At 44.6% G+C, this 14,023-nt stretch overlaps 1 protein-coding gene across 3 annotated transcripts in view; it reads right to left on the bottom strand.

Moving 5' to 3' along the window:
* The window catches only part of ZWILCH (zwilch kinetochore protein), a 39,917-nt gene that overhangs the window by 17,130 nt on the left and 8,764 nt on the right, over positions 1 to 14,023 (bottom strand). For all 3 annotated transcript variants that reach the window (XM_066592923.1, XM_066592921.1, XM_066592922.1), the window contains exons 6-12: positions 12,280 to 12,356; positions 11,122 to 11,277; positions 10,946 to 11,017; positions 9,695 to 9,788; positions 7,151 to 7,203; positions 6,096 to 6,201; positions 2,484 to 2,563 (exon numbers count right to left, since the gene is read on the bottom strand). In XM_066592923.1, the coding sequence (XP_066449020.1) occupies positions 2,484 to 2,563; positions 6,096 to 6,201; positions 7,151 to 7,203; positions 9,695 to 9,788; positions 10,946 to 11,017; positions 11,122 to 11,277; positions 12,280 to 12,356 (638 nt within the window). The remainder of the gene's footprint in view (positions 1 to 2,483; positions 2,564 to 6,095; positions 6,202 to 7,150; positions 7,204 to 9,694; positions 9,789 to 10,945; positions 11,018 to 11,121; positions 11,278 to 12,279; positions 12,357 to 14,023) is intronic.

Here is a 14,023-nt window from a genome sequence, read left to right as displayed (position 1 = left end):
TCAATGGGACCCTATCCACACCATTTAAAATTAAAAACGGGACAAGACAGGGGTGCCCCCTCTCCCCCTTTCTCTATGTCCTGGTTATGGAGTCCCTAGCCAACGCCCTAAGAAACAACCCTAACATTCAAGGAATACAGCTAGCCTCCACCGAACATAAACTTTCCCTATTTGCAGACGATCTCTTAGTGTTCATCACGAACCCCAGAATTGCCCTCCCAATAGCGCTAAAAGAATTCGAAAAATACGGGAAAGTTAGCAATTTCAAAATCAACATAAATAAATCAGAAATTCTCAATATTTCAATCCCCCCTGAGGTGGTTTCTGCGGTCAGCAAATTCTCTACCATGAAGTGGAGAGACGACCACATTAAATACCTAGGAGTAAAGATTACCAGAGACCCCAAAGACCTTTTTGAAGCAAATTATAAGCATATGCTCGACAGCCTCCGAAAGGACTTTGCCAAATGGAAACCCCTCACCCTTTCCTGGCTAGGGAAAATAAACGCTCTGAAAATGGATGTTCTGCCCAGGCTCCTGTACCTTTTCCAAACCCTCCCGATAAAAATCCCGCACCTATATTTAGCTAAACTCCGTAAGAACGCACTGGAGTTTGTCTGGGGAGGATCTAAACCGAGGGTTAAATACAAGACGCTCATCAGAAGGAAAGGAGATGGAGGAGTAGGTATACCGTGCTTCTCCACATATTACAAGGCGTCCATATGTAGATGCGTTTTGGACATTATACATAACAACCCAACCAAGCTATGGGTGGACTTAGAGCGGGAAGAGTTCCCTGAAATAGCAAAGGGCTCCTTCTGGCTACCGCCGTCAAAGGTGCCTGAAATGGACTCGATCTCGCCCCTATTGAAACGGGTCTTGGAGGCCTGGAACGGGTTTGCCCCACACCTGGGTCTGGTTTCCCGCCCCGGTCCACTTACTCCGATCACAGGCAACCCAGAACTGCCGGCTTTTATGAAGGGCAACACGACCTTCTCAGAGGGGTCCTCTTTGCCTCTTAGGGTTAGAGACGTGGTGTCGCCGTCGGGGGTCCGATCAATGTGTTAACTGCTGGAGGGGGGAGGCCCCCGGACCGGAGTGTGGTATCAGTACCTACAGATGAGACATTTTGTCCTATCTCTGGGCTCCCTGGCTTCCCTGCAGGCCCCTCTCTCTAGTTTCGAACAACTATGCATGTCCTCGACCCACAGGCCAACCAAAGTGTCGGCTCTTTACAGCCTCCTCCTAGAGGCGGAGACACGAGAGGACCCACCGAGCTTTGTCGCTAGTTGGGAGAGGGAACTAGGGAAGTCTTTCCAGGAAGAGGCTTGGAAAAACGCCTTCACTTTAACCCATGCGATGGCAACCGCCTCTAAATTCCAGGAAACCAACTATAAGATCATGTCTAGATGGTATAGAACCCCGGCTCAGCTAGCCAAAATGTATTCACAAACCTCGGACGCATGCTGGAGATGCCAGGGCGGCAAGGGAGATCTTACTCACATATGGTGGTCCTGCCCCATGATTACGCCTCTGTGGCAGGAAATCACAAATCTCTACAACGCAATCTACAAAGACAATGTGGCCCTGACACCTGAGGCGGCCCTACTGTCCATGGTGCGGGGACCTATCTCCAAATCAAAGAAAAGCATCTTCAGATTCTTTCTGATAGCCATGAGACAGAACATACCAAGACTCTGGAAGACAACCTTGTCTCCCACGAGGTCCTCCTGGTTGGAAATCATGGACAGCATTTGCCGTATGGAGGACCTTGGTGCCGCGGACAAAGGAAACTCACCTAAGTACTTCGCCGCTTGGACGGCCTGGATTGTATTCAGGAACTCCCCCGACCTAAAGACATGGCTTCTAACAGGTACTTTACCCCGCTAACCTAATCTACATCGGTTGCGTCATTGTCACGCAACTTCTGGAATCTGACACAGAGCGCTGGTCGCCGACGGCCGCCCCCCCTTCCCCCCCCCATTACACTCCCAATTTGCCCCCCCCCCCTTACCTTGCTCCCATACCCCCACCCACTTTATAGACATGTTACTAGTAGTGTTCTCATAATGTTACAACACCAAATTCATACAGCAGCAGCCCTTTAATAACGCCGGAATGTCGGCAAACAGGCTGTCAAATTTCTCAACTTCTCAATGATGCTACACTAAGTTCACTTAGCTCGCCTTACTGCTACATCTATGCCAATTTGCTGTTGCTGTTGATGTCAATCTGTTTTTCGTTGTCATAAAACCAATAAATACATTTTGAACCATAATGCAAAACATAATTTAGTGGAAAACTTAGAAAAGCGTCTAACTAGAGTAACATGGGGGGTGAACACACACATGCAGCAAAAGTGACATAACTTTATTCTGTGGGACCGTACGATTAGGAAGATGCCAAATTTATAGTTTTATTATTACTGTAGTTTTACAAAATCAAAAAGATTTTAAAAACAAACAACTAGGGAATCCTACTTACCCAGGGGTGCACATCGCCATGTATCAGCGATTGTATGACGAGTGAGAAGCAGTTTACAACATCTTGATAAGAAGATACACCTTCAGACAACAAACAGAAAAAAATAGCTGTAGACATTTGGTCGGGATCAACAGATATTTCTACATCAAGTAATATCGATAGGCTTTTTACAATTTAAACATAAAGGGTCATACTGACAGATTATTATTTTGGCAGTGCAGTATTAGGTAAATGTTGCCCATCTCGTGATCACTAGTCATGGCTATGAGGTAACTGACTCTTAGTGCCTAGTAATTTAAGGAAGCCTGTAGATATTCAGGCATTATGACATGTGCTTTAACCCCTTTAGTGGAACACCCGGAAAATCTCCAGGGCTTGCTGCACTGACCATGCAGTTAAACCCCGGAAGATTTCCGTGGACAGCTCTAGTGCTGAAATGTGCAGACTACTGAGTTGTCATCTGAAATTTTCCAGGGTTTTTACTGCATACTCAGCGCAGCAAGCCCCGGAGATTTCAAATAATACCAACTGTCAAAGTAGTACAGCGGCTCCCAGCAACAGCTCTCGGCTACTCGTACTATCCGGGAGCAGGGAGTTTTAAAATTTCCCAGGCCTCCCGGCCATCTGTGCATGCGCATGTGACATGCCATCTGGCACGCTAGCACTGATGCCAGCGTCAGGTCCTAGAGGATGAGAACACCGCGGGACATTGCAGAGGATGGAGGGAAGTATCCTCAGTTCCCCTTACGGATCCGATCCGTAAGGGAAGCTGAAACTTTAACTTTGCATTGACTTTAATGCGATCGTGACCGAGGTGTGGGGGTGGGGACTTCCCGCGGCCCCCCATGACAGCTCCAGGTTGTCTGCTACCTCCAGGAGTCGGCAGCCTGGAGCCCGCAGAGCTTTAATCCACAGAGGATGCATGTTTTTTACATCCTCAGGGATTAAAGCCCACTTAGGCAGGACGTAAAAACACTATGGGGTGGTCACTAAGGAGTTAAGCTAGATTCACACCAGTTTCTTCATCTGGTTGAAACCTCCTTTGTTTTTCTTTAGGTTTTATCATGCCTACCCTGTAGCATCCTATTGCCATAGTTTTGCATTGTACAAAAAAATGGATCCTGTTTAACAGGAAAGAATAATGAGATGGTCTCCATTTGGCTGTCATGTTGAAAAAAAAACAAACAAAACAGATACTAAAAAGAAACTTGTCTAACCAACACTTTTAAGCGTGATGAAAGCTCCACTTAAACCTATGGATCTGTTAAGGCTCCCTCACACAAGCATATTTTGGCTGCATGATACAGAATGCTAAAATGTCATTGATAAAAGGGTTTATGTCCACAGGCGGGTTTGAATTCCGGGATCCGCGTGGGGCACCCGTGCAGATAATCGGCAAGCCGGCCAGAGACGATCATGGGTACCCACTGCTTAATTAAAGCATGTGGGTTTGTTTTTCGGACCTTCCTGTCCAGAAAACAAATCGCAGCATGCTCAGTTTTGCCGCAGATCCCACAGGGACGGCTCCCATTGATGTCAGTGGAAACAGTCTGATCTGCTGCACACCCAGGACTGTCACTCTGGATGTGCTGCGGGTCCCGCGGAAAAGCAGAAGACTTGGAAAAAAATAAAATAATCTCCACTGCTCATATGCAGGGATGTGCCAGCCAGCGGGCCCGCCCATATGCACGGAGGAGACGTCGGACGACCCGCACGCATCCGGACTGGTAATAATGTCCTCATGCCCTTGGCAGTGTGGGATCCTGCGGTGGGGCTCCCGCCCACAGAACCTGACCCGCCTGTGGACATGAGGCCTCTACTTTGGGCTATTCAGACCTGCGTATTATGCACCTGAACAAAACCCGCAGCGTGTCCTATTTTGTAGCGTAATACGCACCATTATAGGCTATGGGAATGTAAAATATGCAGCGACCATGCAGGTTACATTTTTAGAAAGAAATGGACCTCCTCTATCTGCTTGGCCCATCATAAAAAGCCGTGCAGCGAGCCGCCCCAGCATACCAAGCGGCCACTACATTGTGAGGAGCGCATTCACTGCTGTGTTTTGCCACATCAGACCCAGATGAGCAGCTCTATTGGCAGACCAGTTGACTGTCGTAACAGGGCTTTACATGTAGCGCCATTCTTTTGTTTTGCTGAAAAAAAGATGTACGTGGCAGCGTAGATGTGCGGTAAAACCCAATCATATAGTTTATCCTTCCATGATATGTAGCATCGTTTCGACCTCTAAGGGTCTTTCTAAGGGGTTGCAACATTGCTACATATCATGGAGGAATAAACTATACCATTGGAGTTTACCGCACATCTATGCTGCCACGTACGTCTTTCTTCAGTTTTGAGTTCGATTGTGGCTATGCATTAATGTTGTCTCGCTATATACGGCTTTCAGGTCGGCATATTTTCTTTTTTGCGTGACCATGCTATGCAAATTTTTCAAATGCAACACTTCTTGAGAGCCGATTTGGTGCTAAAAAAATATGACAAGTGTTAAAAGAATCTCCTATTAGAGACTAGAAACTGGGTTAAAATATTTGTTGGCAGATCTTGGCGATTTTGCTAGAATGCTGAAAGCTTCTAGTAGGTATAGGGGCTGCCTAGTGGTTGGCTTTTATAGTGTCCCATGATTTGTGAGATAAGTGTCTGCAGATATGTATGGTAGTTGATCACAGCCCTTACATTACCATAACATACAGTTATTACAAAGTCCAGTGTATATTTTAACCAAGAACCATTAGCCCCTCTAATGAACAGAGTTTTTCCGCCCTACAGGACCAGGCATTTTTTAGCGATTTCACACATGTGGTGGTTAGTGGTCCTACTTTCTTTCTTGGGCTGCCAAATTATAATTGCGGTTATATCTTCTGTCACTGAAATTTTTTTTCGTTTTATTAAAGGGTAATATGTTCAAAAAGTAAAAAAAATTAAAAATAAAAAAAAAAGGGGGTCTCCCGTTTTATTTTGATCTTGATATATAAAACATGTCTGGTCTCGGATTACAGGGTGGCTATAGTGACGGCTTAAGTTGGCATGGGCATTTTTCTTTCTTTAACTTATTTTTGTAACTTTCTCAACATCTATGTCCCCAATGATGTCATATAAAACCTCTGGGGGACTTTCACAGTCTTTTTCTCTTTCATATTTTACATTCTTCCAATAGAACGGTTGCATCCATAAGTGTGAAAACATCCTCATTAGTGTGACAATAGTCACTGGCAGAGCTGAGCAAAGACCCAGCAGCTATGCCATGCCAGGGATCACCAGCAATCATGTGATCACTGGTTGCAATAGAGGAAAAGGCACTGCCACTTCCTCTATTCACCACAAAGCGCTCACTGAGTGCTATGCAAGCTTGAAAAGGGAAGGCAGAAGCACTTATAAACTGCTTCTGTCTACTCCTTGGCGTCCTCAGCTGTTTGACAGCTGAGCTCCCAACCTGCTTCTTCTAGACTGCAGGAGCTTTAAACCCACACCACATATTGGCACGGGTTTAAAGCCCAGGACCTAACACTGCAAATTTACAGCACTTGGTCTGAAATGGCTTAAAATGCAGACTCTAGATCGAGAAATAGACAGCTATACAATACCACCTACTTTTCTTCATTTTACACCACAACATCTCGGCAAAGTCCAGATCTCCCCGTTCTGTGACAAACGACTGGATGGAGCTGTCCACGGCGGCGGTATCACTCTTTACTTTCTAGAAATGAATAATGAGTAGCGTCAGCCTCACAAGCTGAAGTCATTCACACGCGGCTCCACATCAGCGCCACACAATGCAGGCGATACAAAGAAACTTGTGTGATTGATCATCGCTCTGCTGGTTACTATTCAATCAAACTGTCTCTCCTTGTTGCCAGTCTGGCTGCATCTTCTTACTAATTTTAAGACTTTAGAAAAAAAAAAAACGCCTACGCAGACAGAATAATATCAGCCCAGACGTAACAACGTAACCATTTCATCCATTGTATGATTAATCAATTAGGAGCTGGAACAAGCCCCTCCAGCTCCAGACAACATCTGAACGACAGCAGAGCGTGACGATAATGTGTAAATACCCATAGCTATGCTCTTACTAGGTTTCGCCTGCAATGCGTCCAGCAGTGAAAGAGTTAACCGGCCCCACTCAGCACTTAAATGGCTTAGTCACCTGTTTAAAGAGTCGTACATATGAAGAATGGCGGAGAGAAATTAAGTGTCCACATCCATCATGTGTGCAGCGAGACTGCCGTATACATAATACATGAGCGGAGCCGAATGACTGGGAAATCATTTTATCGAGGCTGTTTGGATACCCTTCAAGCCTCGAGAGTAAATCCTCAGCAGTCTACAAGCAATAGACCTCGACATGAAAGTATTTCCCCTCAGGCCTGCTTGTTGTTCGTGGCTTTCTATCAATTTTTATTTAGGTTTCCTTTTTATTTTATGCACCCTCAGGCAACGCAGCTGAATTGTGCAGCCGGAATGTGCATCACTCAGTGTAATTGCCATGTTTAATAATTGCAATATTACTCCTGAGTATTACCTACAATGTGCAGCCAGGAGAGAAATAGCTTTATATTGACCTTGTCAAAACATACACACCTTCTCGGTGCTGGAGGAACGGAGTCAGAGCGATTCCGTAAATCATTCGTATCAAGTGAACTCACCTCTGCTTCCTTTTTAGGCGCTGAATTAACTCCGTCTAGTTTATTCTTTAGCTCTGGGGAGATAAAATATATATATATTTGTTGCATCGTACAGCACATTACAACATGAAAAGGTTACAAATTTTATGGTAAAACAAAAAGATTGAGGATTTTAAGCAGAAGAATGAATCAATTGAAAAAAAAAAAAAAGTCTGCTGGCGCTACATAGGAGGTACATGCGTTGTTTAGCAATCTTGTGCTCCAAATAGGCCAGAGGTTCCCAACCCTTATGTCAAGCTGGCATACAACACGGATCACACATGAAATAAAACATATAGAGGCAAATATGTTAAACCGGTCTTATTTTGAGGGCCTGAAGAATGGAGAAATTCTACAAGATGCTTTAAACAGCAACATTGGGCAAGTTGGTAGGGATGAGAAATTCAGCAGGGTAGTAGTAGATAAGGAGAATCTGCCAGCATGTCTTCTCACTTAGTTAAACATATTAGAGACATGGGTCCTGCGATTACATGGCAGCGGTTTTTCTCTACATTTAAAAAGACACACGTTAAAAAACGCATGTAAAAACGAACATTCGTTTTACATTAGTGAGAACAATTAACACTAAAAACGCATACAATGTAATTTATTGTGGAATTCTCTGTGGTGTATTTCGACTCAAAAACAGCATTAAAATCCACGTGCCAAATTTACCCTGCCAATGGGTAACATCTGCGTGCAGAATTCTGACATGGAAAGGGTTTCCTCATCAAGAAGTGACATGTCAGAATTCTGCATGTGGATTTTGCCCATCGACAGGGTAAATTTCGAATGTGGATCCATGTCAAAAAGCCACAGATTGTGACCCTGTTCTTGAGGTGGAATTCTATTGTGTGAACACACCCTAAGGGTGCTATTACATAAGCCTTTTTCCCCTGTAAAACACAGGAGTCGTCACGTAGATGGCAGTCAGCACTAGGACTTTTCAGTTCAATCACTAAGACAAGTCCAGGTGGCGGCTGCAAACAGCGTTTCTCACCCTGAGAAATGTTGCCGTGTAAAGACCTGTTTACAATTATGCCCAACACTCGTCCCTGTGTGTACTCGCTCCCATGCTGCTGCACAGGAGCGAGCATTGCTGGCTTGCTTACAGAGCAGCCAGCAGGGGGCAGCTGGAGATTTCTCTCCCTGCTCTCCACCGCCCCTCTCCATTCACTTAACACAGCGGCCGTTCAGTAGTGAACGGCTGCTGTTTACACTGAACAGGATTTAAGCTGCATAAAATCCTGAACAATGATTGTTCAGTGTAAAAAGCAGCTGTTCAGTACTGAACAGCCACTGTGTTAGTGAATGGAGAGGGGTGGGGAAGAGCGAGAAGAGAAATCTCCTCCAGCCATCCCGGCCCCTGCTGGCCTCTCTGTGAGCGAGCCAGCGATACTTGCTCCTGTGCAACAGCACGGGAGCGAGTTTATGCGGGGATGAGTGTCCGCTTGCCCGACATTCTTCCCTTGTAAATGGGCCTTAATAGCAGCTTAAAGCTACCCATATACATTATGGATGTCCTTCGATAACTGCATGCATATCAAAGCCAAATGCCAAGCTGCACCTGGACTAGTTATTAGATCCATCACAGAAATAGACAAACTAAAATATAACTTTTATTCAAGACTCCATAAGATCAAGACGTGGGCTCACAGACAAACAAAAAACATAAGGACTCAGGGACAGATATAATGTACAACGGGGTAGGTCAGAGATTGAAGACTCAATAGAATATTGACCTGACTCTCGTTATGATCCAGTGAGGACGATATTGTGACTGGGTCTATAAATGACATATAATAGCCCAGAGTTTTAGATGTAAATAAACGCAGGGACCTAAATATCCAGTCCTTAGGTGTAGATATATACAAGAACCTGAATATCCGGTCCACAATAGGCGTCAATTATAGAAGACAAACCGGCATGAGATGTAAGAAGATGGATCAATCTCTGACCTACCCCGTTGTACATTATATCTGTCCCTGAGTCCTTATGTTTTTTGTTTGTCTGTGAGCCCACGTCTTGATCTTATGGAGTCTTGAATAAAAGTTATTTTAGTTTGTCTATTTCTGTGAAGGGCCTCAAATTCTACTATATAGACATATTTTCTGCCCCTGTGAGTTTCTAGTTATTAGATCCAGGTGTAGCCCAGCAAATAGTGGTGATCCGCATGTGGATATCACACTTTTGTACAAGCACTCCTTGTTATGGGTTACCCCTCTCAATTTTACAAATTAATGTTTAGGAGGGATTCATGCCCCCAATATTTCTTTATCCTATGTAACATCACAGATCTGCAGGCAAGTTAATTTTGACCCCTCGGAGTAAATGCCTTAAACAGAAAACAAATGTGATGCTGAATTAGTTGACTGCTATCAAGGAGCAATAACTCATGCAGAATACAGAAGAAATAAACATATTGGCTTGCAATACCCACAACTAGTGCAGAAACCATAAACCTTCAAGAGCATATGTGGACAGAAAATAAAACACAAGATGATTTTCGCAGCAATACGGAGTTACCACTTAAGAGTTCCTGAACAAGCTCCACGGCCGATTTGGTCTCTAAAGTCTCCGGCCACTCCGTTACTCCAGTTTTCAAAGCTTCAGCCAAAACCTGTCACAAATGACACAATGAGTCCATAGTAGGCCATCGACGTTAAATGTCCAGCTGTTAATACTATTTTTCAGCTGGTTATCTACTGTATGGTTGTTCAAAGCTTCTCCTGACAAACGGCAGCAGATTGGTGGGAATGTTTCAGTACAAGAAGTGGTCTTCATTAAGGCCTTTTCACATGGCTGACAGTCTTTTAAACAACCGCTGAGGTCACCGCTAAGGTCGTCGCCACTCGTGCAGAGCATTTAAACTGAAAGTCTCACCGCCGGCTTGCAGGCTTCTCGCTCAGTGCTTCACCTCTTATGGGAAGCGCCGAGTGAGGAGCATCTACATAGGACGAGAAGCCGGTGAGGGGTATCAAGGTTTTTTAAGCGGACTGAAAATTCAGCTTAAACAACCGTGAACGACAAGCGAGCAACTTTTTCGCATTCACACTGCACAATTATCGTTCAAATTCGTTCATTTGAACGAATTTTGAGTGATAATTGTTACATGTAATGTACGTGTTACATGTTACAGTTAATCAGCTGATCGCCGGGCCTGCTGTCAATGAGAACAGCACTGGAAGCAGATAGCGCTGTGACCCAGGCTAGTACTACAGGCATACCATTGAATTCAATGGAAGCTATGTCTGCAGGCTGTTGCAATACGGACAGTGCTATCTCTACTTCCAGCACCGTCTGCACTGACATTGGACTCTGTGATAAACTGGGGATCCCAAGTAAAGGACACCCACCATTCAACTATTGAGGACCTATGAGGTTAGAACATCCCAGCAGAAGTCCCTGACAACCCTTTTAAGGGTGAATGCCCACTGACTGATTTCTACCACGTTTCCCGCGGCAGAAATCCACGCGTGAATTATGCAGCTATTAGGTTCTATTGAACCTAATAGCTTTCTTCCTGCCAATGCTCACATGCGGTTTGTACTGCAGATTTGAGCAGTGGGAAATAAATCGCAGCAGGTTCTATTTGCCGTGGATTTACGCCGCATGAGGTCTCCATTAATATAGCATTAATGGAGACCACGGAAATCCGCGATCACCAGCAGTCACTTTTTTTGTTTTTGATGGCGGTACCCCTGCAGCGTAAATCCACGGGCGTATCCCGCAACGCTCAGACATGAGCCCTAAAGATTAGAAAGATAGTTGATCTACCAGAAGGAAATCCAGCTCTCTATACACAGGGTACACGGGACTTCTGAGATCTCCAGACTCCACCCTGATATTCTAGGAAATAGAAAGAACAAGGTTTATAAACAAGCAAGAATGCAAATAACAAAAATATAATAAATTATTTGTTTCTAAGTAGTGGAAATAGACAAAAGTTATACCAGTGTTGCAGCAGAAGTCAGAGGTGGTATGTGAAGGATCCTGTCTACCCCGTTCCATACGAAGTCCACTGTGACGCTAGTTTCTGATTCGATAACAGAATTTTCTATTGTGCTTGGGGTAAATAAATCATAGCGAGCAAATCCTCTTGTTTGCATCTGGTAAAGGTGAGAAAAGGGGAGTGGGGTTAAGAAAATAGACTTCCAGAAGTTCAGGTATTAGTCCTGCTAGCAGAAAGAAAGAATTGGCAATATGTTAAATAAAATTTGATGTTTAGTAATAACGGTATACAGATGTCTAGACAGATTGTAATTCGTACAGTGGTGATTGTCAGTAAAGAAGAACAATCGGTATCATTTGACTATTGTAAGATATCAGCAAAATGTGATTGCTCTGGTAATACATGCCTTGATTTCAATAAAATACTAATGTTCAAAAAAAAAAAAAAAAAAAATTACACTTACAGGTCTTCTAAAACGAACGATCCCTGTTTAACAATATAGTCTAGAAGACATAATAGTTTTCTCAACTACAAAGGTCAAATGTATAATTATATATAAGGGCTAATGCCAGCGGACGGATTATCTCTGCGGACTTCAAGGCTAGACGCCTGGCCACAAATTCCGCAGCAATGACCATCCATAGACATGCTGTGTTAAAGGATTCTCCCCTGCCCATGAGTGGAAATCAATAGCGATTTTCTGCTCGCGGGGGAAAATCGCAGCATGTTCTAATTTGTATGGAAAAAAAAAAAAAAAAAAAAATCACACAGACGGCTTCCATTGCAGTCAATGGAAGCCATCCGTCCCGCGATATTCTGCACAGGGGGCACTGCGGAGTATCGCAGGAATCTGCGTCACAGCCCAGTGGGTCATGCTCTGCACTGCGTGCACATGCTGGCTCGCCGGGCGAGAAACTCGCAGCAGATCCGGACAGATGAGCATAGGGTCTCTGGGGGGCGCCAGGTCTGATTCCGCTGCGAGATTTCGCAGTCAGAATCCGACCCGATCGTGTGCATGAGGTCTAAGGGGGCTGAATGATTGCCTGCGGTGGTCACAGACTGAAGCTGTGCGGGTCTGACACAGTATTTCAATTACACAATAAACTGAAAAAAAACAAAAGTAACAACATGTAAAACATTATCTAATTCACAAACTTACTGCAGGAGAATGTCTTTCCTTGTGGGATTTCTTGAGCGCTTCCAGACTTGGAAAAGAGGATTTGTCAGAAGTTGGACCTGTAATGAACAAGACAACTCAAAATGAGTCGAGGCAACAGTATTTGTCAATGTCGCAGTTTGCTGTATGCGGTTTGATCCCTGATAAGTTATCCTTTGCAGTCACATAGCAGCCCTGTGAACATCAGGAAGAGATCAGCATCAACCCCATGTCTGCCCCATATCATGCAGTATTACTAGATATGCAAGCAGCAAAACGGATGACCTAATGTTAGATATTGATGAAGACATATTGATGATAACACATGCGCCAGCATTTTGGAGTCACACACCTCAGTTTTCCCAGCAGCTAACAGACTCACTCAATTGTATATTATGCACCAAGCCTACCTAATTCCAGTTAGGCTCCATAGAATGGGCAGCATACCATTCCCAGTGTGTTCCTGATAGGCTCCTATTCCTGGCGGACACATGATAATTGACTGTCGAAGCTTAACTCCCTTTTGGAGGCAGCTCATTTCCACTGTATTAGGAATCCCAGTCCCGCCAGCGTCATTAAAGGGGTTTTCGCATTACTTAGAATTGCTCCACAAGCACTCTGTACTTCTTGGTTGCTGCTGACCAGGACCTCTGCAGCCAATCGCTGGCTATAGAAGGCCACTGCTGTGGTTAGTGATTGGCTGCAGCAGTCACATGTCCTGGTCAGCAACAACCAGGAAGGTCAGAGCGGTTGTGGAGCAATTCTAAATAGAGGGAAAACCCATTTTATTTGCCTATCACAGTATTTTTCTATGAGAAACATTATTTGTTACCCATAAGGCTATTGCATACAAATGGATTAACCCTCGCCCAAAATTCATGATAAACCAAGCTCTCTCATATGAAAAGGTTGTCTATAAAAAAAAAAAAAAAATAAAGAAAATTCCCTGATAAATCTGATCTTGGCAAGAGTGGAGTCCAGCTTATTCATAAGGCCTTGTAGCCTCACCTGCCCTCTGTGAATGGCAGTTTTCTAAGTATGCAGTGTAATAGCTGTCAGGGCAGGTAGACGGGGTTACCCATACTGCACAAAGACAACAGAATTGGGAAAATATTACACCCCATCTCGTCAGTAGTGCCCTCTCATCAGCATCACAGACTGGCACTTTCCTCTTGTAACACCAGAGAACACAGGACATGCACCCACATCCTACCAATGGACATCATCCACATACCCAACACACCACAGAACTACAAACTCACTGACGCAATATCCCGTACATCCTTCAACGTGGTGTACATGACACGGAGAACAGGGAGCCCAGATGGAATCCAAATTGGAGAAACAGAGCACAAACTACAGACCAGGATGAATCTGCACAGCCACCTGCACACGGCTGGGTCGGATCCCGCAGTGGAATCTGACTCTGTGCCCGGCCGGTGACTCCTGCGTACCTGTCCGCCATCTTTATATCTGTGCTGCGGATGTGACAGCCGATGCAGTACAGATTATGCCGCACCGTCTCTAGGCGATGACGGGGATTACGCAACCTTTCGGCAATAGAAGCTGTCCGCACATAAGCCGTACGGAATCACAGAATACTGTGATTTCTCTCTGCAAATGGAAAATCACAATCGATTTCCCCTCTTCTAGAGGATATTGTGTTTTGCCATAGCATGCTATGGGCGGCATTTGCTGTGGAATCCTTTTGAAGTTGCTCAAGTGCCCAAAATTGGAGAACCCACGC

Source organism: Eleutherodactylus coqui, chromosome 2, assembly GCF_035609145.1.
Source record: "Eleutherodactylus coqui strain aEleCoq1 chromosome 2, aEleCoq1.hap1, whole genome shotgun sequence".
NCBI classification, from domain to species: domain Eukaryota; kingdom Metazoa; phylum Chordata; class Amphibia; order Anura; family Eleutherodactylidae; genus Eleutherodactylus; species Eleutherodactylus coqui.
This window is presented reverse-complemented; position numbering and strand designations above follow the sequence as displayed.